The sequence below is a fragment of the Anolis carolinensis genome, chromosome 3 (genome assembly GCF_035594765.1).
Source record: "Anolis carolinensis isolate JA03-04 chromosome 3, rAnoCar3.1.pri, whole genome shotgun sequence".
Lineage (NCBI taxonomy): Eukaryota > Metazoa > Chordata > Lepidosauria > Squamata > Dactyloidae > Anolis > Anolis carolinensis.
In genome coordinates this window covers 224,949,247-224,975,721 of record NC_085843.1, presented here as the reverse complement: position 1 = coordinate 224,975,721, position 26,475 = coordinate 224,949,247, and the positions used below count along the sequence as shown (strand labels likewise).

Below are 26,475 nucleotides of genomic sequence, written 5' to 3'. Positions count from 1 at the left end.
TAGCTTTGCCCGGCCACGAGTTGCTGTGACTTACAGGAATCATTTGTTAGCCAGGTGGAATAGCAGTGAATAGCCTTGCAGCCTCAAAGCCTGGCTGTTTTCTAGAGTAGCTGGAGTAGCACCCTCGATCACAGAGCCTGGCTACTTCCTTTGTAGGGGAATCATTGTTTGGCCAGACTGAATTTCACTGAATAGTCTTGCAGCTTAAAAGCCTAGCCGCTTTCTATATAGGGCATCCTTGCTAGGCCAGGTTGAATGGGATGGAGTAGCCTCATGGCTTCAAAGCCTGGGGGTTTTCCATCTAGGGGAAATCTTGGTTGGCCTGGTTGAAAAGCACCGAATAGCCTTGCTGCTTGCAAGCCTGGCCGCTTTCTACCTTGCGGAATCCTTGGTTGGCCCGTTTGAATAGCAATTAATTGTTTTTGTGTGGCAGGTATGAATGCTGCAATTAGGCACCTTGATTAGCATTTAATGGCCTTGCAGCTTCAAAGCCTGTCTGCTTCCTGCCTGGGGGAATCCTTCGTTGGGAGATGTAAGCTGGCCCTGATAGTTTCCTTTCTGGAATTCCCAAATTCCCTGCTTTCAGAGTGTTGCTTGTTATTTACTGTCCTGGTTTTAGAGATTATATTGTTCTGTATTATTATACCACATAATTATTACATATTATATTTATAATCTTATATTATCTGCTTAGAACTGGATTATATGAGGCCCCTCCTACACAGCTGTATAAAATCCACACTGAACTGGATTATATGGCATTGTGAACTCTAGATAATCCAGTTCAAAGGAGATACTGTGGATTATCCTGCCATGGCATTCTGGGTAATATAGCTGTGTGAAAGGGCCTTGAGTCTATACTGCCATATGATCCAGTTCAAATCAGATAATCTGAATTTTATAGGCTGTGTCAAAGAGGCCTAACTGCCTGTGCCCTTGGCGCCATCTTGGCAGAGGGAGTTGCTAGGACACAAAGGGGGCGGGGCCTAAAGGCAGCGGGGGTGGGTGGGGGGCTAAAGGCAGCAGAGCCTACTTTTCTAACTGGCAGTTAAAGGGAGAAACACTCTTCCTCATCCTCTGTAATTTTGACTATTTTTCTAGGGTTTTTTTATGGAAAGACATATTTTTGATGACTATGTCTTTTGTGGCCAAATTTTGTGTAATTGGGTTCAGTGGCTTTGTTGTTTACTCCATAGTAAAATGAACATTACATATATATAATTCCTAGTATGTGCATGGTTTTGAACATCATGAGCGGTCTACTAATTTGGGAGCACTGAAAAATTTGGAAGTTTTGGATGTAGCACTGAATTTATGTAGCTCCAAAAAGAAGGGTTTGAGTAACATACTTTTTGTATTTTGCCTATATTGGAGAAAGAATATTTGTATGATAGAACAAAGGCTACAGAGACTTAAATCCCGTTGCTACTCCCAACTATAATGGAACCATAGAATCAGTGGCTTCTTCATGGTCCTTTGGGACCCACACAGATGGGGTTATCTGTGCCTATGGAATGCATTGTTTTTTTATTACAATTGCAGGATAGAACTTTTGTGGATCATATGCTTCACCTGGTCTGGTCTCCCAGTTTTCAAGTTCTACAATCAGAAACCACGTACAGAGTCAAGCTCCATCTCTGGTTTTTCTTCCACTTTTGCCTTACCTTGTGGAGGTGATGAAGAAGTTATGAACAAATCTTTCCTTGATTTGGTCTACATGAAAAAAATGCAGTTGCATAAAATTGTGGAGACTAGTTCTGAATGGCTGGTGTACCACGCCAAGCTGAATTTCATAACTATGGATACTGTGCATTTTAAAACGTCACAAAAGTTACATTCCAGTAAACAAAGAGGAAAAAGTTGGATGAAATGGGAAGGAAGTTTTTTTTCTAATTCATATATCGTAGAGTTCCGGTTAACTGACTTCCGGTTAACCAACACTCCGTTTTATCTGACTCCCAGGCCCCTTGGGAGGCGCCCGTGCGCGTTGCTAGGTAGCTTGCTATCTACCTAGCAACGCTCACGGGGCGCTTCCTTCAACTGGCTTGCTGGATAATAGGGCCTCCCTATTATCCGTCAGATATGGTTATTCGACATTCGGCCCACCTGTTTATGTCGAATAACCGGAACTCTACTGTAGTTACAGTACCTGTAGATTTGAAAAGTGCTCTTCACTGTTTGGATGTGTTGTCCTTTTACATCAAACATGGATCTCTTTCTGGAAATCATTGCAACTCTTTGTGCACTAGTTGTACAATGAGAAGGGCTACCTGTCTTGTCTCAAAACTATCCAGTTGGGTTGTGGCTACTAGTCACCTGATTTACAGACTTACAAGAAAGTAGCTTCCTGTCCGAATGAGCATTCATTATGATGGTGATGAAGGCGTTTTTTTTTTAAAGAGATATACCACTGCATGACATTTGTAGAGCTGCTATGAAGTACCAACCTTGGACATTAAACTTACATGCTGAGCACCGTGTCTCCCGACAGAGGCTGCATTTGTGTGCAGTGTTTTACTTCTGTGTGGCATAGCATTCCCTATGTGGCTAATCTCCCATTTGTGTGAGTCACAGAGACAATGAAGCAGAACAGGTTGCTTACCTGGAACTGTGGTTCTTTAAGCGTTCATCTGTAAACTTACACAGCCCCACCTATTCTCCCTTTGTTGTGTTCTGTCAGTCCTTAGATCCTTGCTTTAGCATCCAAGGAATTGAGGGTTTTGGCAGGAAGCATACTGTTGGGGGTAGGGGGGGTAGGGGGTTAGGCAGCGCTACTATTGAAATGTTTGTATAGTATCTCAGAAGGTTTTGAACAATATGCTAGTTGATAACCCCACGTGTGTGAGTTTGCAGAATGATCACAGTTACAGGTGAACACCCTGTTCATATGCATGAGTACTATTCAGTGAGTCTTCTTCTGATGGTACTATTAATTGAAAAGTATATGGTGCTCAAAAGTGCAGCCTATGAACCGCAGAGGTCTTCTGACCTCCCTAATTGAAGAGAATTTGTACACTGATTTCACCCCAGATCCTCAAATGAGTCAAATGGAGGGCAGAAATAGAATGGCTTAGCCCCCCCCCCCCCAATAGTTTGAAAACTGCTGAGAAGTTTTTTGAAAGGCCAAATAAGACTGAAATCAAAACTGGAAGTGATATCACTTCCAATTTACATTCTGGGATATTTTTTAGCCTATATTGGCTTTTGGGATCTTATCAGGATATGACTTTGGAGTCTGGGGGAATGTAATTTGTTTTCCAGCCATTGTGAGCTTGGAGGCTTTTGGTGGTGAATATATATGGGTAGGGAATATGATACTTTTGGCCTGCTGGTACAGCCTTCTCTGTCCCGTCCCCCCAATTTTCCCTGTAGCCCATTCCTGGTACAGTCAATCTCCAACAGCTATATTTAGTTGTTTGTTCAGGTCTTGTTCATTTTCTTTAACATTGGTTGCCAGCAGTATAATGTAGTTTTTTTTCCATACAGATGGATCTTTTGCTTCCCTGGCAACTCTCCATTCTATTCTGACTTGCTAATTATTGTAGCAAGTATCCTTTCTGAAGATCCTTTAAAATCTCCTTGTTTCAGATCTTGCATTACAATTAGATGGTAGACTTGAACACATTGGACCTTCTAATGGACCTTCTAATGCTTTTATTTCTAAATCTAAAAAGAGAAGTTTTCAAGTTCTTATTCCATATTTTATCATTTATATAGTGGGGGGGGGGGGGGGTTAGTGGAAAGCATTGGAATCATTATGGGTTCTTCAGTATCATCTGGCCTAGATGACCTGATGATGGAGCAAATCAAACACTTGGGCCCCAAAGCTGAAAACTGGCTTTTGAAATTCTACAATCAATGCTTGGCACACAAACAGATACCCAGAGCATGGAGGAAAACTAAGATCATTGCCATTTTAAAACCTGGTAAAGATGCCTCCAATGCCAGGAACTACCGACCAATCTCCCTCTTATGTCATCTATATAAAGTCTATGAGAGGATGCTATTAAATCGATTAGGACCTGCCATCAAACCTAAGCTTATTGCACAACAAGCAGGTTTCAGACCAGGGAAAAACTGTACAGGTCAAATTCTCCATCTGACTGAGCACATCGAGGAAGGCTACGAGAAAGGCTGCATCACGGGAACAGTTTTTTTGGACCTTACGGCAGCCTATGACACAATGCAACATAGAAAAATGCTGCAGAAAGTCTACCATATCACCCGGGACTTTGACTTTACAAAAACTGTCCAGACCCTCCTGGAAAACCACAGCTTCTATGTGGAGTTTCAGGGCAGGAAAAGTAGATGGAGGAGGCAAAAGAATGGTTTACTCCAAGGCAGCGTTCTTGCCCCGACCTTATTTAACATCTTCACGAACGATCAGCCACAACCACCACTCACAAAGAGTTTTATATATGCTGATAACCTAGGCATAACAACACAAGCAAAAGATTTTGAAACAGTTGAAAACCAACTCACTAATGCCTTGAAAGATCTCTCCAGCTACTACAAAGAGAACCACCTGAAGCCTAACCCTGCCAAGACACAAGTGTGTGCTTTCCACGTACGTAACCGTGAAGCCAACAGGAAACTGAAAGTTACTTGGGAAGGCCAAGAGCTCGAACACTGCTTCCATCCTAAATACAGTAGAGTCTCACTTATCCAACATAAACGGGCTGGTAGAACGTTGGATAGCGAATATGTTGGATAATAAGGAGAGATTAAGGAAAAGCCTATTAAACATTAAATTAGGTTATCATTTTACAAATTAAGCACGAAAACATCATGTTATACAACAAATTTGACAGTAAAAGTAGTTCAGTATGCAATAATGCTATGTAGTAATTACTGTATTTACGAATTTAGCATCAAAATATCACGATATATTGAAAACATTGACTACAAAAATGCGTTGGATAATCCAGAACGTTGGATAAGCGAGTCTTGTATAAGTGAGACTCTACTGTACCTTGGTGTCACCTTAGATTGAACACTAACATATAGGAAACACTGCATGAACACCAAGCACACCAAGTAGCTGCACGCAACAACATCCTGTGGAAACTTACTGGCAGCGCATGGGGTGCAGACCCACAAGTAATAAGAACATCAGCTCTGGCCTTGTCTTTCTCAACTGCTGAGTACGCCTATCCTGTCTGGCACAAGTCTGCCCATGCGAAGCAGGTGGACATAGCACTGAACGAAACATGCAGAATCATCACAGGATGCCTTAAACCTACACCTGTTGATAAACTCTACAAGTTTGCTGGCATTGCCCCTCCTGACATGCGACGGGAAGTTGCTGCTAACGGTGAGAGAAATAAGGTTGAATATCATGAAAGCCACCCACTGCATGACTATCAGCCTCCTCCCACCAGACTCAAATCAAGGAAAAGCTTCATGAGAACCACCACTCCTCTTGATGTTCCTCCAGCAACAGCAAGGGTGTCCCCCTGGGCAGCTAAACCAGGCAATTCCAACTGGATGGCTCCCCATGAGGGTCTTCCTCCAGGGGCAAACCAAGAATGGGCAACTTGGAAGTCCCTGAACAGACTGAGAAGCGGAGTGGGCAGATCAAAAGACAACCTGGCAAGATGGCACTACCTGGAGGAATCCTCCACCTTGTGTGACTGTGGAGCAGAACAAACAACTCCGCATATGTATGCTTGCCCACAATGCCCTGCCTCATGCACGGAGGAGGAGTTGTTCAAAGCCATGGACAATGCGGTCACTGTTGCCCACTTTTGGTCTAAAACTATTTAGCTGTTTGTGATTCCTTTATTTTATCACTTTTGGACTTGTTTGTTATGCAATGCTTTTGACACGAAATAAAAGTATCATCTTGTTGAGGTTTGTATTTAGTCCAAATAGTAGCCAATTTTAAAAAGCTGATTTCAAAATATTGTTTGCATATATTTGTACTGCAAATATATGTTAGCCACTCAACACTTATAATATATGTTAGCTACTCTATATGTTAGCTACTCTACACTTGAAAGAATCTTGGAACATTTAAAAAAGGATTTATTTAAAAAATTTAAAAAATGTTATTGTTGACAATACATTTTCAATAGACCACTCAAAGAGAAGAAAAATTAAGAAAGCCACTGATGAGGATGAAATACAAAACATATTGAAATAAACAGTTTTGACTTCAGAAGTTGCCTTCCATTCTTTTTGCGGGCTAGCAACATCATCCTATCCACAGTTTGAGAAAGTTTTCTGTGAAATTTGAACGCTAACTCACTGTTCCATCACTGTGAGCTTTGTGCTATGTTTACTTTCATTCATTTTTAGATATTGCCTGTGTTTAAATATTAGGAGCAAAAGAAAATCCCAGGAGAGCAGAACTATTTATTTTGGTTTCTGATTATATGAATGTAATATGCCATACCTGAAACAAAGTTTTCAGTTTTAGTAGTTTAAAAAGAAGGTGCTTTAGGTCTCATCACACTATACACAGTCGTAGCACTTTGATAGCAATTTATTTATGGTGACCTTAGGGTCACCATAAATAGGAAACTACAGTAGAGTCTCACTTATACAAGACTCACTTATCCAAGGTTCTGGATTATCCAATGCATTTTTGTAGTCAATGTTTTCAATATATCGTGATATTTTGGTGCTAAATTCGTAAATATAGTAATTACAACATAACATTACTGCATATTGAACTACTTTTTCCTGTCAAATTTGTTGTATAACATGATGTTTTGGTGCTTAATTTGTAAAATCATAACCTAATTTGATGTTTAATAGGCTTTTCCTTAATCTCTCCTTATTATGCAAGATATTCGCTTATCCAAGGTTCTGCTGGCCCATTTAGCTTGGATAAGTGAGACTCTACTGTACTTGAAGGCACACAACAACAGCAACCATATTGAGTGATCTAACTAGGTCACTGGAAAGAATACTGAGAAAATGTAATGCTTGATGTAATGTAATGTAAAATGTAATGCTTAATGTAGTGCCATATAAATGTCAAATTACCCGGTAAAGTAAGTTAAAAAAAAGAAAACTGATTTTTGAGGTTTGAATATGATTATTATATTGTAATCAGTTAAATATACTGTGGGCATAAAAGTTGTATTATACCCTTGGGATGAGGCCTAGTCACCTTCTTGTGCTCTGCTGCAATACTACTAACATAGTTATGTGTTGGAGAGGGAGAAACGCCTAGTTAGAGTTTATGTTAGCTTCTCCTTCCTCTTAGGCAGTAGAAGGAGATGACTAAATTCAGAGTACATTTCCGTGTTCCTGCCTAATTCTGGGATGGTGACCACTACTTTTGGGAGCTTTTCAGATTATGTAGGGAGGATTTCAGAAACACAGTTTTTAGCTGCCTACAATTAGAAAAAATGCCTGCTTATCTGTGCAAGTAATTTTAATAAAGTCATATGCTCTGTTCTGTTTGTGGTATAAAATTGAATTTGAGCGCATCATGAAATTCCACTCGCTAGATTTCTGACTACATATGAATAGTGTTAACAAAAATGTGTGTGTAAGTGCTTTCAAGTCACTTTCCAACCTAGGGTAATTCCATGAATTTCATAAAGTTTTTTAAAGCAATGGCTTATCTCATTTCCCCCCCATTTAAAGTGGAAAATATGTCGAGGCAGTGACTGTTGTTTTTGTCAGGACATTTAAAATTTCTCCGTGACATATTAATTATAAATACGAAGAGAAGTACAAAGATGTTAGTGTATATCTGTGAGTTCAAATTATTTTTTAACTAAGAATTATTAATACATTTCTGATATTTTCTGTGTGGTTTCTGTCCCGATTAATTTAGAAACCTGAAAATATTCAAAACTATATTATGTATAGCAGATGATAAAGTGATTTTAGATTTATGCGTCCAGTTTTTACTTGATAAACCTATGGAACATTTTCGTAATTCAGAAGCATATGACTTTTATATTATATGGTTTTTGTATTTTTGGATGTCTTAAATATTTCGAAGAATGAAATATCTAACTGGCATATGGTTAGAGGACTTACTTTTCCTCCTTCTCCACAGTAGAAATGTCACTGAACACGTTTATTCTCTCTTAAAATGTGATACATTGTAACAGTCGTAGAAGAATCTGTTGTGAAAAGATTTTTAAGCCCTCAGCTACACTCTGAACAAGATCTTTGGATATAACTGAGTTTCTCATGGCACCATTTATTTTGTCTTAACTTTATTAAAAACCTTTCTATACCACCTTTTGAGGCTGAAAATGGTGTATAGCACCAATAAAAGTAGATTAAAAAGTCTAAAAGCTCACTTGGAGATTATAGTGGTCAAGCCAAAATGCATTCACTACTACAAAAATAATTAACAGTACCAAAGGCCAAGTGAAAAAAAAGATGTGCTGTGTAAAATGTGCTTTTCCTAAAAGTCAGCAATAATATTTTTAAGCAATATGAGCTATTTTGGCCTAAAGGATGAACATTGAACAGCTGTGGAAGAGGTCTCCAGTGCAGTGCTTCAGATTATTCTGTTTAAAATATGTCTAAATACTGTGTTTAGACGAGGACGCAGATTTTTATCTCAAACTTGTAGACAATTTAAAACAAGTTTCAGCCTGCACCATCCGTCACCCTCTAGATGTGTTTACCTGCAGCTCCTATCCCAGCCCACCAATTGCAGCAGTTGGCCATGATGGCTGGGTGTAGTGGGAGAATGGCTTGTTGTGATGGTTAAACCAGATATTACTCCCAAGCCCCCCTTCTCCGGTTCACAAATTTCTTACTGGGAGCAGGATTTTGGGGTAAGCATTTCCATAGTCCGGGAAATTTTTGCTAGCCAGATTGTGCCATCCCCAAGTCGGTGATAACTATACCAAAACCTTCTTGTGTCAGGCAGGACTGGTGGGGATGTCAGTTTGCTATTGAATCTTCACATGGAAACCACATTTCTCTTTTGTTTACTGAGCCTCAAGATGTAAGGCCATCCCATGATCTCTGATTTGTTCAAAATAGTAGTAATGTTATTGCCAACTACCTCTGCTCCAAGGCAATCTTTGGTGTAACAAGTGAGGGTTCTGGATTCAGATGCCAGAGTTTAAACAAGCTGGAGCTCACAAGCTATCAAACCATAGGTTGAAACTGTAGCTTATTTTGTACACACATACGGATTCTTACATCTAGATTTCAATAGACTACACCATGGTTTATTGTGTCTTGCCAGAGTGGTAGGTTTTCTGCAACTACGTTCCAACTATTATACTGTGTAACATAATATGAAATTTTTTCTGTTCTTAGTGTGAAAGTATTATTCCTGCGGTACTTACTTTGAAAGTAGTTGTTATACTCCAGAAACTTTGTTTTTGTGGCTGCCACACACTATATTGAATTGGTTGAGACTCGATGAGATATTTATTGAAAAATTATTGCTGCAGGATGTCCCGCAAAAACAAAAATTTTGCAGTTGAATAAACTTTTTCCATGATTTTATGATAGAATCAATTAGGAAATTACATTTATAACCCAGGAACAAAAATCATGTTACATAGTGTTATTGTTTTCTTTCTTCATTACCATCATGTTGTGGGCTTTCAAGAAATATCTAACTTATGGAAACCCTAATGCAAGCCACATCTAGGCCACCCAATAGTTTTCATGGCCAATCAGGGATTCAGATCATGGCCAACACTATAAGTTATAGTCAACACTATAAGGGTTTCACACCTGTTTCTTTACTGTTACAGAAATTGTGACATAATATCAATTAGGGTAAAGAATTTAAATGCAAAATTCTCTAGTGGTGGCCTTGCATTTCTTTTAGCGTTATTTCATTCTTTACATGGAGATAACCTTTCCTTGCTAGATATATGCAAAAAACATGATGTTGGTCATAATTTCCTGAGCATGTCCTCAGTATTCCTGGTGATACCTCTTCTTCCTTTTACAGTATATGTTTACATAACAGACATGATTGTGATACAGAATGAAGTAGCTTTCTAGAAATACTATGGATTTCTGAACTTAAAATCCACTTTTTAAAAGCCTGATATGCACAAAGGAGGGATTTTAGCATTTTTTGCATAGATTATTCATTTGGTTCCCAAAATAGAGATTGTAAAATAAAAACAATTCCCAGGACAATTGCAACAGGTGTGCATTTTGAATTAAGTTTAAGAAAACCAGTAAAGGGTCTTGTATCCTAAATACTGGAAAATTTATTATAGGCTATTGTCCACAAAAGCTTATGCCATAATAAAATATGTTAATCTCAGATGAAGGCATTTCTTGTTTTAATAATTAGAAACCGTTGCCATTAATAGAAACGCTACATCATTTTTCTTTTTTGAGAATTTATCTTTTATTAACAACAGAATTCTAGATAGAATATAGACACAAAGGGTGTGCCCACTTTTGTTGTGCCCGCTTCTGTTTGTTCTTTCCTATTAATATATGGATACTCTACTTTTCTTGTTCAGACATGAGCTAAAACATTTCCTTGTTCATATTTATCTGTACTTTCTGATAAATATAACTTGGTGACTTTCAGGTATACAATTACAGGCAGAAAATACAAGGTTCCAACATTTTACAGTACTTATAAGTCAGAACTGACTCTAATAAAAGCATTGAATTAGACATTTTATAGCAGATAGGCTAGGAAAGCAGGATTCTGTCTGCTGAGTTCTATCTGCTGAGAAAGTTTAATGGGACTTAAGAGTAGCTTAGTTGTTTAAATGTTGGTTTATTATACTGTAGGCCATGTTTGAATCCCTGCACAGTGACAGAAACCCATCGTGTGCCCTTTTGTTAATGTGTTCTCTGCTCCTGGGAAGCCATGCTGGTAGAGAGCACTATTTTATTTTTATTTTTTTCTACAATAGACCTGGCTGCCCTGAAACTGAAATCATAGTACTTTAATCAATGAGGAGCCCACGGTGGTGCAGTGGGTTAAACTATTGAGCTGCTGAATTTGCTGACCGAAAGGTCGACGGTTCGAATCCGGGGAGTGGGGTGAGCTCCCGCTGTTAGCACCAGCTTCTGCCAACCTAGGAGTTTGAAAACATGCAAATGTGAGTAGATCAATAGGTACTGCTGCAGCAGGAAGGTAATGGCGCTCATGCCAGCCACGTAACCTTGGAGGCATCTACGCACAAAACCGGCTCTTTGGCTTAGAAATGGAGATGAGAGCACCAACTCTCAGAGTCAGACACGAGTAGACTTAATGTCAGGGGAAAACCTTTACCTTTACCTTAATCAATGACTTGTTTTTAAGAAATTCTAAATATAGTACTGGATTATAATTTCAAGGTAGTATTTAGGAAATCACTGTATAAAATTCAGACGACTAGAAAAGCAATCATAGCAAATGTTTTTTGTGAGAACAGTGTCATCCCTGCACATTGGATTTTCGGATTAAAATTTTGAAATGTTTGTTACGCAAAATGGTAAACATTCGTTATGAACAGGTCTATGTTTTTTCATAACTAAGTCTCCACTTGTCCTCGAGTTACAACAGCAAGGTCAGTTATAAAATGAGTTTTGTAGATAATGTCTTTGCATGGTTACCTGTAAATATGCTTTCAGAGTTATTACTTGGATTTTTTAAAAATCCTCCCCACATCTCAATTCCCTTACTATTATTCCCTGTTCTGTGGTTCCGTAACTCTTAAGAAACAGTAGAACACTGCAGATGGATTAGGATTTCTTGGTGGGGCGTGGGGGAATCACAGATTTGCTTGAACAATATCTGTGTTTGCAGATAGGAAGAAGCTTAAGTATTGTATTTGTTCAATACAGGCTTCTCACAGTCCATCCTCAATCCTGGAAAGTGTGGAGTACAACTTTATAATATCTACTACATGGGTTGAACAGAAAACCTTGGTGGATTAAATGCAACCTTAGGAACTTGCTTTCAGCAGATAAATAAAAGTCATGGGACCACTTAGATCATTTCATACTAAAACATAAATTGGCATAAAACTTTGATTCATACATACTTGGGAGTCCTGGAATAATTTTACGAAGTAGAATAAGTCTATATGTAGGAGTGCAGGAAGGAACAATGTATTATTATTTCAGTTTCCAACAATAAGGAAAGCATTTGGAAAATATAGGAAGAGTTTTTAATTATGTGCATTTGTTCTGATTATCCTCAAATTGCTGGGAACTCTTCAAGAAGAGCTAAATCTAAGAGCTAAATTCAACATTAAGAAGATCACCTGAAATGAATGAGATGTCAAGACCTCCTGTCAGCAGGCATTTTGGAAAAAATAAGGGGCATGCTGCTGGGTGGAATTCAGGTGGGAGAGGGATTGTGAGTTTTAAAGACTATTTTAAGTGCATTTATTATATTTTAATCTGTTTTTTATTTTATTCCACTCTGTATTATTTAGTTGCTCTTTAGTTTTTGTATTGTGCTTTTAAAACTATGACTAAAGTGTTGTATTGTTAGCCACCTTAAGTCCCCATGGGGAGAAAGGCAGGATATAAATTAAGTAAATAATAAAGAAATGTCTTGGTCACAACAAAATTGATTTCCATTCATTTCTCTGGACCTTTGTAGTTAGGACTAATGCTGGATTAAATTGTAAATCTGATTCATCTGTTGTAGAAGTGGATTCTTTGTTTATATGATGCTGGTATTTTGCACATGATTAGATTATATTGTGTGCTCTAATAGTACACATGTTCTATGATGCCAGATCTAAGGTGTGACTACACTTAGGATACTGTATAAAGTTCAGGTGACTACATTTCAGAATGTATATTGAACTGAATAGAAATAGGCAATAAAATAATAAGGGAATTATTAGAACAGCTCCTCTCTGAGATAGGTTGCAATGTTTAGAGTCATTTCTTTTAGAAGAAATCTAAGGAGGAGATCAGATGGAAATGTATGTCATTAGGAGTAGTGTAGAAAAACCATAGTGTCACTGAAAAATTCCAATTGCATGACTTTTTGATTGTATGAATGACTGTATATGATTGTATGAATTAGTTTTGCTCCTCATATTCTCTAACACATCTCTTTCTTTAACCCGAATATGTGTTCAACTGAAATTAGTATAATTTGGTTTTGAAAACTTTTTAACCCTTGCTTGCTTTCTCACATATCAACCAATATCTCAGAGCTAAAATTTTTATAATGTAGTTGTTATCAGATGGGAGTTAAGACCATCACTCATAGCAATTTATGGCTCTCAAGGTTTAACAAATTATGCAGAATTGCAATGCACCACACATTCTTATGACAACAGTGATAAAGAGCTAAGACATGTACGTGCTGAGGAACCATGTGGTCTAGTGTACAAACTGTTTCCAATTTCCAGAAGTGTAATAATGCAGATTAGAAAGAAGGATTGCTATCTGAATGTTGATTTACACATTGGTTGCTGAAATCTGTCCTAGCTAAAGACATTTACTGGGAACGTCCTGATAAAATTGGTCTGTCCATAAACCATCATTTCTATGACAGACTTGCCATCACATGGAGATAGAATGTGTATAATGTAGGGATTGCAAATATTGACAGCGCTTGAAATATTGAATCTTTTGAATTGTTAATGGATATAGAGTGGTAATATCTAAATATTTCCTGATAAGTTTCTCATCTCACTTTATTCCTGTTTCTAAATGAATAATGTTCATGAGTGTGTTTATGTACCTTTGAGTTGCCTGTCACGTTATGGCAACCTCATGGTTCTTAGCAAAGAAGTATTTAGACATGGTTCGGTCAGCTCCTTTCTACAGCACTTACTTTTTGTTGATAGTTCCATCCACGTACTAGCCAGGGTTGACTCCGCTTAGCTTCCAAAATCAGAGGGGATCTGGTGCATTTAGGGTATGTAGGTCTTAATGTTAATGTCTATACGTTCTACTTATGAAGTAGTACTTTTTATATGGGAGAAAGGAGATTTCATTGTTTTGGAAGGGTGGTGTTTGTGGTATGATAATCCTCTCTAATCATTAAATATCCATCAGTCTTGATCAAATATTACACTGAGTATTACCAATTCCAAACAATTGTTTTCCTAATTAGATAAATGTTGATTTTGCATAGGAACTAGAGAGATTTATGGAACATCTTTCTATGTTTCCAATGCAAATCCTTTGTTTGTAGGAAAAAAATAAACTATGTATTAATATCAAAATAAGCTATGTATTAATATCTGCTTCTTGTATCTTTACTACAGCTAGAGATCCACTGATTATCTAAGTACCAACAACTGCCTCTTCTGATATGAAAACTGGGAAAGAGTACCTCTGAAATCAACATGTAGCAGAAAACCCCTGTGCCATCAGATGTGCTGCTTTTAGCCAGGGTCTTTCAAGCTTTTCAACAGTGAATGAAGCACTCTAGGATTTGATTTTTTTTGGGGTGGTGAATGCATTTTATCAACTAAAGTTCAAATTGGATCTTATGTAGTATTGGTTAAACTAAGGAACCATGAGTAGCAATTTAGGCAAAGAAAAAGATTGTAAGGAGAAAGACTCCAAAGTGTCTTCAGCAAAAGAAAAGGAGAAAGAAGCAAAGGCCTCTGGTGGTTTTGGGAAAGAGAGTAAAGAGAAAGAGCCTAAGACCAAAGGGAAAGAAGCCAAAGATGGGAAGAAAGATGCCAGCAGTGCACAGCCAGGGGTAGCTTTTTCAGTGGACAATACAATAAAACGACCAAATCCAGCTCAAGCTGCTCGTAAAAAATCCAGCAATGCCGAAGTGATCAAAGAGCTAAACAAATGCCGGGAAGAAAATTCAGTGCGCTTGGACTTGGCCAAGAGGTCAATACATCTGCTCCCATCATCAGTCAAAGAGTTGACACAGTTAACAGAACTTTATTTATATGGAAACAAACTGCAGTCACTACCACCTGAGGTGGGCTGTCTTGTGAATCTGGTGACACTGGCCCTGAGTGAGAACTCCCTCACCAGCCTTCCTGACTCTCTTGATAACTTGAAGCAACTTCGCATGGTTGATCTGCGGCATAACAAACTCAGAGAAATCCCTCCAGTGGTATACAGGCTAACTTCCCTTACCACACTTTATCTGCGCTTTAATCGTATCACAGCTGTGGAAAAGGATATTAAAAACTTATCATTGCTCACAATGCTAAGTATACGGGAGAATAAAATCAAGCAACTACCTGCAGAAATTGGTAAGAACTTTCTTTTCAAACCTTGTACTACATTTTTTGTGTGGGTGATAATTGAAAAGCAAATGCATTATCAGTATTTAGATTCTCCTGGCTGTCACTGGTGGCAGTGTTGTATATTTTGGTTTTAACAGTAATGTATTATGAAAAAGTACAATTAAATTAAATACGTATAGTTATTTAGTTGTTAAGCCACAGGACTGAATTGTGTTCTGTGCATTTTGTCCATTTGTATTTAAATTAATCAATTCTTCATTTCACTGATTTTCAATCACTTTCAATAATTTATTTTTCCTACAAATATTTCATTCTAGAAATCATGAAATGGGCTTCATTTTGTATGTGACAGTTTCTCAACTGTTAACCTTAGATACAATTCTAGGCATCTAATAAGGCAGTGGTTCTCAACCTGTGGGTCCCCAGCTGTTTTGGCCTACAACTTCCAGAAATCCCAGCCAGTTTACCAGTTGTTAAGATTTCTGGGAGTGGAAGTCCAAAACATTTGGGGACCCACAGGTTGTGAACCACTGTAGTAAGGAGAAGAGTCCGTAAAGATGAAGAAATAATTAGGTATAGTTTTCATTCCAGTGTCCAAAGAATAATTAGTTATCATGATAGTTATGTTCTTGTGAAAAGTAACTCATTTCTTGAAAATAGATTGGTACCATGTTTTTTTAAAGAATGCTCCAAGCTATTGCTCTGTGTTATAGTAGCTACCTTATGATTGCCTTAATACCGACACCAGAGCATGAAGTGCGCAAAAGCATCATGTGAATTACATGATATTTTCCTGCACCTTTGAGTGAAAGTAGATCTCCTAAATATAAAAGTAGCTAGAAGTTGTATTTGGATTTTCAAGAAGGGATTTCTCACTAATTGTACCTTAGCCCCTTTGATTTTTCATTTTTTTAATTAATAACCTAGAATTAAAATGGATCAACTATTTTTGTAACCAACTGCTGCATGCAAGATACTCAACACTGTGAAGGTGTGAAATATTCTTATTGTGTCACAAAAACTAAACAGAAACAAACTGGAACTTGTTGGTTACATAATTATACACCCCACTATTCAGTACTTGGTAGCAATTACAACTGAGACTTTTCTTGAGTCAGCTTCTGTTGGTTTTGCACACATGGATCCTGCAATTTTTCCATTGTTCTTGACAAAATTGTCAAGTTGGATGACAGTGAACAAAATTCACTGGTTCATCCATTGGTGAATAGTAACTTTCAAGTCTTTCTACAGTTTCTCTGACTGAGGTCTAGGCTTTGATGTGTTGTTTTGGCTGTATGTTTAAGTTAATTTGATCTGTTAGAAGGTGAACCTTTTCAGAGGTTCCATTCAAAGATACTGTTGACCTTTTGGTTACTTTTCATGTCCTTATCTGGTCACTAGAGTTTATTGTATGGCTATCTCTATCTTAGCCATATTCTCTCCATTTGGGAATAATGGATTTAACAGTAATCTGGAGATGTTTGTAGATTGGGATATTTTTTAATAACCCAACTCTGATTGGCGTTTTTGAATAATTTTAGACTTGTTTTGATTGTTCTTTGGTTTTCATGTGCTGTTTGTTTAGATACCATCTCCAACAAGTCATGGAGCCTTGCAGAAACCCTTTGTCTTTGAACTGAGATGATACGATACTGAAACTATATCCAAGTAGACAGGGCCGTAGCCAGAAAAAAATTTCTGGAGGGGTTTTGAAAATTTCAGGGGGGGGGGGGTTGAACCCCTAGCACATACCCCTCCCTGCTACAAACCTGTCAATATCTGCTTGAGATAGTGCCTGGAGGGACTCTTAATGTTTTGCATCTCATAGACTTAGCATGGGGATTTGGTTAACCAGTTAAAATTCATGAGTAAACGAGATTTTTTTTATAACTTGAAAAATTTCGGGGGGGGGGGGGTTGAACCCCTGAACCCCCCCCCCCCTCGCTACAGACCTGCAAGTAGACTATTCAACTACTTTTGGGACTTCTGGAGGCACTGGATTTATACCGAACCTTACATAGTGGAACATTTTATATGCATCAAGTAGTAATCATGCTAATTGAATTAACATGTTGTAATATAACAACACGTGAAAAAGACTGAGGGGCAAAGAGCTATAACATTTATATTCTCCTATTGGTAAAAGTAATTAATTGCAAGTATATATTTTACAAATGTACAGTAGTCATTTGTAGAAATGTTACAAACATTTAAGGTAAGAATATTGTTGTTGTTGCTAGTTCCTGTCGGGTTAGCTTTAATTTATGGCAGTGCTAAGACTGAAACACTTCCAAGACTCCTTTTTATTAAAAACCCTAGTCATTTCTTACAAACGTGGCCATAACTTGATTTCATCAATCCACTTGTGTTCTGTTCTCTAGTTTTCCTACTGCTTCCAAAATTATCTAGCATCATCATCTTCAAATTCACTGGAAAAGATGGTAATGCTAGATAGGTCTCATAATAGTTGTACAAATAGTTACTTGTAAATACAGGCAGTCCCCATGTTATGAATATGATCTTACGTTGAATCTGTTTTTAATATATGCATTTTTAAGTAGAACTCCAGCCCAAAATATATCTTCTTTAGCCTTGGATAGGATAGGGATTAAACATCACTGTGGTGTTTGTTTTGCTGTCTGTGCCCCTGTTCAGAAGATTTCACCTCACTTTCTGTCCCTGTGATAATTAGATTTTGAAAAATTTGGCTTGTTGTGGAAACAAGGATTGGCGATAAAGCTTAAGTGGAGACATATTTTCCTCATGATAACATTACAGGGGTGAATTTTCATTTCTAGGGGGTAGATTTCCCGCACTACCTGTTGTCTCACCCCTGTTCTTAACTGTGAGTCGATATTCATTATTTGGGGTTTTCCTGTAGTTAATTCTAAGAAGTCAATCTCCCCCAGCTGCTATTTAGGTTTTTCTTTTTCTCTTTGTTGGGATTTGCCTTGCAGCAGTCGACAATGCTCCCTGCTATTGAGTTTGCACTGGCTTTGCTTTCCAAGGGCCTCATCACATTTTAGCCTTTTTCCCCTTCAATCCCCTTTAAATGCTGTGACTATTTCTTGCTGAATTCTGGGGCTTGTTGTTTAGGGAGGGGCCTTTAAACTTCTTATCTAGAGAAGCCCTGGGCCTCCCTAAACTATAAGCCCCAGAATTCAGCAGGAGACAGTCACAACATTTAAAATGGATTGAAGTGGGAAAATGCTCAAGTTTGATGAGGTCCCAAGAGCAGCTCTGGATCTGTGAGCACCCCCCCCCCCACACACACACACACAAGTTACAAACTATCTCATATGGATTAAATCTCATTTAACATTTTTAAGAATAAGAATTAGGTTCAGTTCCAAAAAAAAGCTTGATCAGTGTCTGAAATAAAAATCCAGTTCCATTTTCTAATTCTATGAATTGTCGATACTGGAAAACTTTTCAAGTCTTCTTATAATTTGTAATATTTAAATACTTCTGTTTGGGTAAACAGTGATTGTTTGACAGTCTCTGTAGAGCTGCATGATGTCCACTGATTTCTGAAAGTAAGACTACATGAGAGTAAAATAAAATCTTGTAAAAAAATTCAAAGAGTGAAAGTCTGCATAGGTAAAGTCAATACAATTGAAATGTTTTCTGAACAAATTGACAGCTAAGACAAGCATCTGTTCCTTGTGTTCTTTCAGAAATTAATCAAACTTTCAACAATCTTCTCTTTAACATCCTTATTTTTTTCTTAACCTTGTAATCAGCAAGCTGATTGATTCAAAACACATAAAGCATCTCAAGTCACTAACACTTTAAAAATGGTCGACTCAAGCAGGTGAACTCCTTCTAATCTATTTTGACTTTCTCTGGTACAATGAGCAAGTAGAGTGTGACTCCTGTAGTAATTTCCATTGTTGTGAGCACTGCAAAATACGTTCCAGTGACAATAAAAACTTCAGCTGGAGCATGTCAGTTTATATAGTGTATGCCTCCAGACAGATCCTTTGGCTGGCCCAGTTGGAAATTGTTGTTTTGAGACTACTTTCAAGTCACCTTTGGTTTTTAAAAACCTTACTGGGGGAAGAAAGCAGTCCATTCTTAATGGCCTAGAATGAAACCCATACTGTTATCATTTTGTGATGATTTAGCTCCGTTAGACTTAGTTCAATCTTCACATTTCACAGCAGAAGATTTCTGCATAGTATACAATTTCTATGTATATCATAGTCATTATGATATACTTTTTCTGCTTACAGCAGAGGATCCACATCTACCAGAGAATTAATCATATAAGTCTGAAAGTTAGGGCAAGTTAAATTGATAGCCATAACGCACAACTCTGGTCATGTTGAATTCAGCAGACTGGAGGGTAGCACAGACTTTGGTACAACTTTGGTTTCTCACATAGACCATAACTGATTTGGTCCTCTTGCTTAGGCTTCCAATAGTCTATAATGATAGTCGTTAACCTCTTCCAAGAGTAATCTTTAGCATTTTTCTTCTAGCTGAATTTTCCAGTAGGGTGATTTTATTTTCTGCTTTGTGTTGTTATTGTGACATTGCTCCTCTCTCAGCCTTAGTACTTCAAGTGGTATGACCATAGGGAGTATAGCTAATATCAGTAGCTACTTCACTGAAACTCTGGCTCAAGCTTTTCGACTACAGCTCAGTCAGAGATCTTTTGTAGAGTACCCTTGATTTCCCTGTTTGGTGAAGATAGTTATACTAGGAGACTTTTCAAGAGCTTGCTGACTTCAATTTGGCATTTCCCATCATGCCGCCTGAAATGTTTCTTTTCCCAGTTGACAGCCTTGTATCTTCAAGTGAACAGGAAGTGAAAATAGCTTCTGATCACAGTTATCTCATCTTAATAATAATAATAATAATAATAATAATAACAACAACAACAACAACAACAACTTTATTTATATACCCTGCCTCCATCTCCCCGCAGGGACTCGGGGCAGCTAACATGGGGCCAAGCCCAAAATTCCACAATAAACAAAATAAAATACATTCATAATAAAACAGATATCATTGACATTTAACATTGCATAAATTAAACTAAACATTTTAACAACAATATAATGGTGAATAAACCGCCAAGTAAAAACAGTAGAGCAGATTAAAAAAATAAAAGGCTGGGCAGTAGTGCAAAGAGTGCATGATTAAAATCTAATGAGGTAGATAAAAAGGCTGTATTAAAGAGGAGAAATTTGAGGTGACAATAAACGAGGATAGTAATTATCAAATGGGCAGAAAAAAACAATACATCAGGCCCGATAATATCAATGCTGAGGAAATTATTCTTATGATCAGTTGTTAAACACACACTGGAAAAGCCAGGTTTTTCCTAAGGAGTGAAGAGGATGGGTGGATGACAGTAAAACATCAAAGGGCTGGATTGGAGTGCCATTAGGCCAAGTGATTTCTGTCTTAGTTTGTATTAGAAAAGGACTTGACAATGTAACATTTGTGCATTTCTTTGTGTTATTGTGGAAGACAGTGGTTGCATCAGGATCAGTATACTAACATAGTATACTTTGCAGTATACCCTTGAAGCTCTCCACATTTATGGATTTAATTAAGGGTTTGATTAATATGTTCTCTCTAGGAATCTCTTAAATCCGCCAGCTGATCCTGTGGTCAACTTTTACCATAGAGCTGTGCTAGAGTACCTAAGCATGCTTACAGAGAACGTTCTTTCAAGTAAAGAACAGTGAGTTTTGTTGTCACCTTTTCCCCATGTTTGCACGGATCTTGAGCCTCTAACCCCCCACATGTGGGGGGCTTTTTTGTGTGTCAGGAGTGACTTGAGAAACTGCAAGTCACTTTTGGTGTGAAAGAATTGGCCATCTGTAAGGACGTTGCCCAGGAGATGCCCGGATGTTTTGATGTTTTTACCATCCATGTGGAAGGCTTCTGTCATGTCCCCATATGGAGCTGGAGCTGATAGAGGGAGCTCATCTGCGCTCTCCCCAGGTTGAATTCGAACCGGCAACCTTCAGGTCAGCAACCCAGCCTTCAAGTCATCAGTCCTGCCAGCACAAGGGTTTAACCTACTGCATCACCTCCTATGTGGAGAACTAAATGTAGTTCATTCTTTTTCGTGGTCTCTGAATCACAGCAATTGAATTATTCTGTGTTTACGCAGAGCACAACTCAGGACCTTCTAGAGTTTTTTCATAAGCTGTTTTCGTGGTAACAGCTTATCTGTGCCATGTACCAGCATATGGTTAAATCCCTACTTAAATCTTCAGTTCCCTTTAGTCTTCATTTACCCACAATAGAGCAAGAGGATGCCACAGAATGACATCCCCCTCCCCATTCTAGTTTTTCCCCCTTGTTTTAGTCTTCAGTTTAACTGTGATGTTCTGGCAGCAGCTATTGCTACTGAGATATGCTATTAAGGTAGATGCAGTTTGTTTTCCACGATACTTTAAGAAATACCCGTTTCATTGAAGCAGCAAAGATGAAGAGTGGGATAGAAGAATGTGAAATGTTAGTCACAGATCAACCATGAAACATATGAAACAACAGATGGGAGTGTCTGAAGGAATTCAGCTCATTTTTGTAATTGAAATCATTTTAAGAGTTGCTCGTGTATTGCTTTTCCCTATTATATAATTTTCTTTGATGATATAAATAATCTGGCATTTTAAGATATAGGTAGCAAGTGATCTTGGAGTTCTAGATTATCATTTCCTAACTATAGTATTATACAATGTCTTATTATCCCTTCCTCAACCCCTCCCCTCCACTTCCCTGGTGACATACTAGATATTTGTAAAGAATTAACCCGCTAACAATAACTCTTACCCTTCCCTTTTTCCTTTTTACCTGACTGTTCTATTTTCCCTTTTTATGTGAAAAAAAATCTGAAATATTCAATAAAAATAATTTTTAAAAATAGATTGCCATTTCCCAGGGATATATGGACCACATTTTGGGTTTCCACCCAATGGCAGAACGATTGTAGACATTGCATAGTGTTGCTAGTCAGTGCTCCACATAAAATAGATAGCACAAGATAAGATAAAAGGCTGTATGTGGGGGAAATGAGGAAAATTGTATTCTGGTGTTTTACTAATCACTGGTACCTGTAGTGATGTTTTACCATTTCCTATTATGTTATGCGGAACATCTTTTCCCTTCTATTGGAAGAGAGGAAAGACTTTCTCAGCTTTGGCAGAAGTGGGAGATCTATCTCTTAGTGTGCTATCAATAATAATTTGCAATAAAATTGGGACTGACTCTTTTCAATGCTAATCAAAGCATTTTAAAAACTGCTAATATTCATAATGTCTTTTTTCTCATATAGTCTAGTGAAAGTACTTTGTCCTTTTCATCTGTCATCTGGTGGAGGATTTATCACGATGTAAAGGATTTTAGAATTTTCAATCTGCTTAAATATTGTGTGCAGAGCCAACCAAGATAATTAATATAGTGGGGAAACAGGTTGCCCTGTATATGATGTTTGCTAGCATGATTTCCCTCAAGTAAATTGTTGCAGAAGAAAATTAATAGTAATCTCTTTCTCTTAGTACTGAAGTGACAAAGAACTGTCTCTTAGCTACATAATTTTCATCAGGAAAAATGCATACATGAAACCTGACCAAAGATAAGAAGAGTTACCATATCTGTTTGAGATCTTTCTTATTTGCATAATCTTAAAGTTTCATCTCTAAATCTATTATTATGAATAGTTAACCAATAGTAAAATCCCAGGCATGTGACATATATTGATGCAACAGTTTTAAGTAATAAAATCTTCTAAAAACTATCAATGAAAATACCATGTTGGATGAGATTTAACATTTTGTGGTTTACAAAGCTGTAGGTGGAGCAGAAGCTAGTTTAGCTGATGACAGCAAAAGTAGGAAATGAAAAATGCAGGTTGTTCTGGGAGAATTCAGACACAGTAGAACTATCACCCTTTTTTCTGTTACCACAATAGTTTTACAATTTTCACTTAATGTTTGTTGTTTGAATAGGGTAAGAAAGCTTGGGGGGGGGGCGGGAATTGAACATGGCACAAATATTACGTTGTATAAAAATCTTGATTTGATATTCACTCGCAGTCTCATTGATCAGATTAATTTCAAACAAACATTGGAATGGCAGACCTGTAATATTAGCCCACCACTGAAGATCAAACATGTCTTGAAGGTGAACCTTTACATCATTTGATAGTCCAAATGATAATATCTTCCTACCGCTTGTATTTTCAGGTGAGTTGTGTAACCTCATAACATTGGATGTAGCACACAATCAGCTTGAACATCTTCCAAAGGAGATTGGAAATTGCACACAGATCACCAAACTTGATCTACAGCACAATGAACTCTTGGATCTTCCAGACTCTATAGGTGGGTACAGGTGTAATTAAATTTTTAAAAAAATCTTCTGGGCTTGAAACAACAACAACAATCATTTTCATGATAACTCTGCAAGCAGTGGTATTTCAAATTGTATGTCTGAACCTTTGGGAATGCTACATATTTTTTAGTGTTTTACGGTGTGCTTTTTTAGACTTCATGCCTCTATACATGTTCTTACTGTTTGAGCTCTGTAACTGCAGGTTAGGCTTCTGTTACCATGTGAACAGCTTTTTGCTCCCCATTTGCTGCTGCTTTTCCATTAGTATCAAGAAAATGACGACATTATTTCCCATATAGCAATGGTGCTTGCAATTTTGGCAATCTGTCCTACATGATTATAGAATCACACTTTCTCATTCTGGTTGGCCTGTTATTGTTTAGTCATAATTCTAACTTGCTCTTTTCCTTTTCACCTAAAAAAAGTAAAGGTTTACATATAGCCTGGAAACCACACAACATCCCAATGTTTACATTGATTTATTATATCTTTATGCCACCTTCCGCTCTGAAGTTCAGGGTGGTTTATATACCCCTTCCCTGTTTTGTGACTCAGAATTTACATTTTTAATTTTTGTAATTTATCTTTCATTTTGTTTAAAAGATGATATTGAGAATAATTTTTGCTGACTAAATAAACATCCTACTTATTAACCTAACTAAGGTGTCTTAGGCTAGTGGAATTCAAAGTGACAAAGTCATCAGTTATGTTCCTTATGTTTTTGTGGAAAGTAGCAGTGCACAACTTTGCAGCAGAAGCCTCACAGGCTTCCAATACCCATACCCTTTCCTATACTCTCTCTCTCTCCCTGCCAGGATCTGAGAGCACAGAAATTGTTTTAATGGGACGGAGATGAAGGCATCTCCCTTATCCCTGATGATTTCCATTAAGAGAGATGCTTCTCTGATGCTAATACTACTGGGGAAACGGCAACTGCAGAAGCCGGGGAACACATAGAGAGGTTTTACTAGTTTTGGGAGGCGACAAAAAATCACAGGGGGCTATTGAGACGTATGTCTAATTATAAGTAACATGTCTAACCATAGTAAGATTTGTAGAAGATTTGTTAGTGTGTATTGAAACAATTGCATTCTTAATGACAAAGAAGACATGATGAAATGAAGAAATAAAATGATGAAAAACTTGTGTTTATTTGTTAAATTGTGAATAAGAATGTTCTGATCTTTTAATGAGCAATTGTTGCTTAATTTATTTTAGAAATAATTTCACTTGTGTTATTTTGTTGTTTATTCTGTTCTTCAAAGCTCTTCGCATTTTAGTTTGTATTTTGGGGGAGAAGAAGACTCCAATCTTCTTAATGTACTGCTGAGAGTAATTTACATGGCTGCAGCTGAATCAGTTTTCTAATCCTAACATAGGATCAGTAGAGAATATCAAATCTCTGTAGTGTGATAAATTATGATCAGCTGTCAGTTTCTTTTATATTCCAGATATCACTTTGCATGTTTCTAAATCAGGAAGTCAGTATCTGTTTTTCAAAGCATCAGTGCTTGAGTTATAAGTTTACAGCTTCATTCTGCTGTCTACCCTGTTTACCCGAAAATAAGACATCCCATGAAAATAAGACCTAGTGGAGGTTTTGCTAAATTGCTAAATATAAGGTCTCCCCCAAAAGTAAGACCTAGCAAAGTTTTTGTTTGGAAGCATGCCTGCCAAACAGGACACCAGAGCATACATGATTGGTAAATATACGTACATACCATAGATGGTTGTACATGGAAAAAATGGTGGCAACAAGAAATTCTGGATAGGATTCACAGTTTGTCTGGTTATGCTGGTTTGTGATGGCAATTACTGTACAGTATATAGTAAATGTTCATTTTTTGTTCAACAATAAAAGTGAATTCTTCTTCATGGAAAAATAAGACATCCCCTGAAAATAAGACCTAGCACATCTTTGGGAGCAAAAATTAATATAAGACACTGTCTTATTTTCTGGGAAACATGGTATTGATATAAGAATTCACGCATTCTGGACTTTAAGAGAGCTGACTTCCAAAAAATGAAGGAATTACTGAGCGGCATTCCATGGACGCCGATATTAAAAAACAAGGGAGTTAAGGATGGATGGGAGTTTTTCAAAAGTGAAATACTCAAGGCGCAAATGCAAACAGTGCCAACAAAGAAGAAAAATAAGACAAGTGCAAAGAAGCCAGAATGGATGTCCAAAGAACTTCTAACTGAGCTAAAGCTCAAAAGTGACATGCACAAGAAGTGGAAAAGGGGAGAAATCACCAAAGAAGAATTCAAACGTATAGCCAACACCTGTAGGGAAAAGGTTCGCAAGGCTAAAGCGCAAAATGAGCTCAGGCTTGCCAGGGACATAAAAAACAACAAAAAAGGCTTTTTTGCTTACGTTGGTAGAAAAAGGAAGAAAAAGGAGGCGATAGGGCCATTGCAAGGAGAAGATGGGGTGATGGCGACAGGGGACAGGGAAAAGGCAGAACTACTTAATGCCTTCTTTGCCTCGGTCTTCTCAGAAAAAGAAAGCCATCTTCAACCTCAGCAACACGGAATGGACGAAGGATTGGGGGAAATCCAACCCCAAATAGGGAAACAAGTTGTCCAGGAACACTTGGGCTCTCTAAACGAATTCAAGTCCCCAGGGCCAGATCAGCTACACCCAAGAGTACTGAAGGAACTAGCGGAAGTTATTTCAGAACCACTGGCAATTATCTTCGAGAGTTCTTGGAGAACGGGAGAAGTCCCAGCAGATTGGAGGAGGGCGAATGTGGTCCCTATCTTCAAGAAGGGAAAAAAGAACGACCCAAACAATTACCGTCCGGTCAGCCTCACATCAATACCAGGCAAAATTCTGGAAAAGATCATTAAGGAAGTGGTCTGCGAACACTTAGAAACAAATGCTGTCATTGCTAATAGTCAACACGGATTTACCAAAAACAAGTCATGCCAGACTATTCTGATCTCTTTTTTCGATAGAGTTACGAGTTGGGTCGATACAGGGAATGCTGTGGATGTAGCGTACCTGGATTTCAGT

General features: G+C 37.8%; 1 protein-coding gene across 2 annotated transcripts in view; it reads left to right on the top strand.

The window, feature by feature from the left end:
* shoc2 (SHOC2 leucine rich repeat scaffold protein) overlaps positions 1-26,475 on the top strand; it is a 67,714-nt gene that overhangs the window by 20,832 nt on the left and 20,407 nt on the right. For both annotated transcript variants that reach the window (XM_062976264.1, XM_062976265.1), the window contains exons 2-3: positions 14,148-15,104; positions 23,309-23,446. In XM_062976264.1, the coding sequence (XP_062832334.1) occupies positions 14,402-15,104; positions 23,309-23,446 (841 nt within the window). In that variant the 5' untranslated portion in view covers positions 14,148-14,401. The remainder of the gene's footprint in view (positions 1-14,147; positions 15,105-23,308; positions 23,447-26,475) is intronic.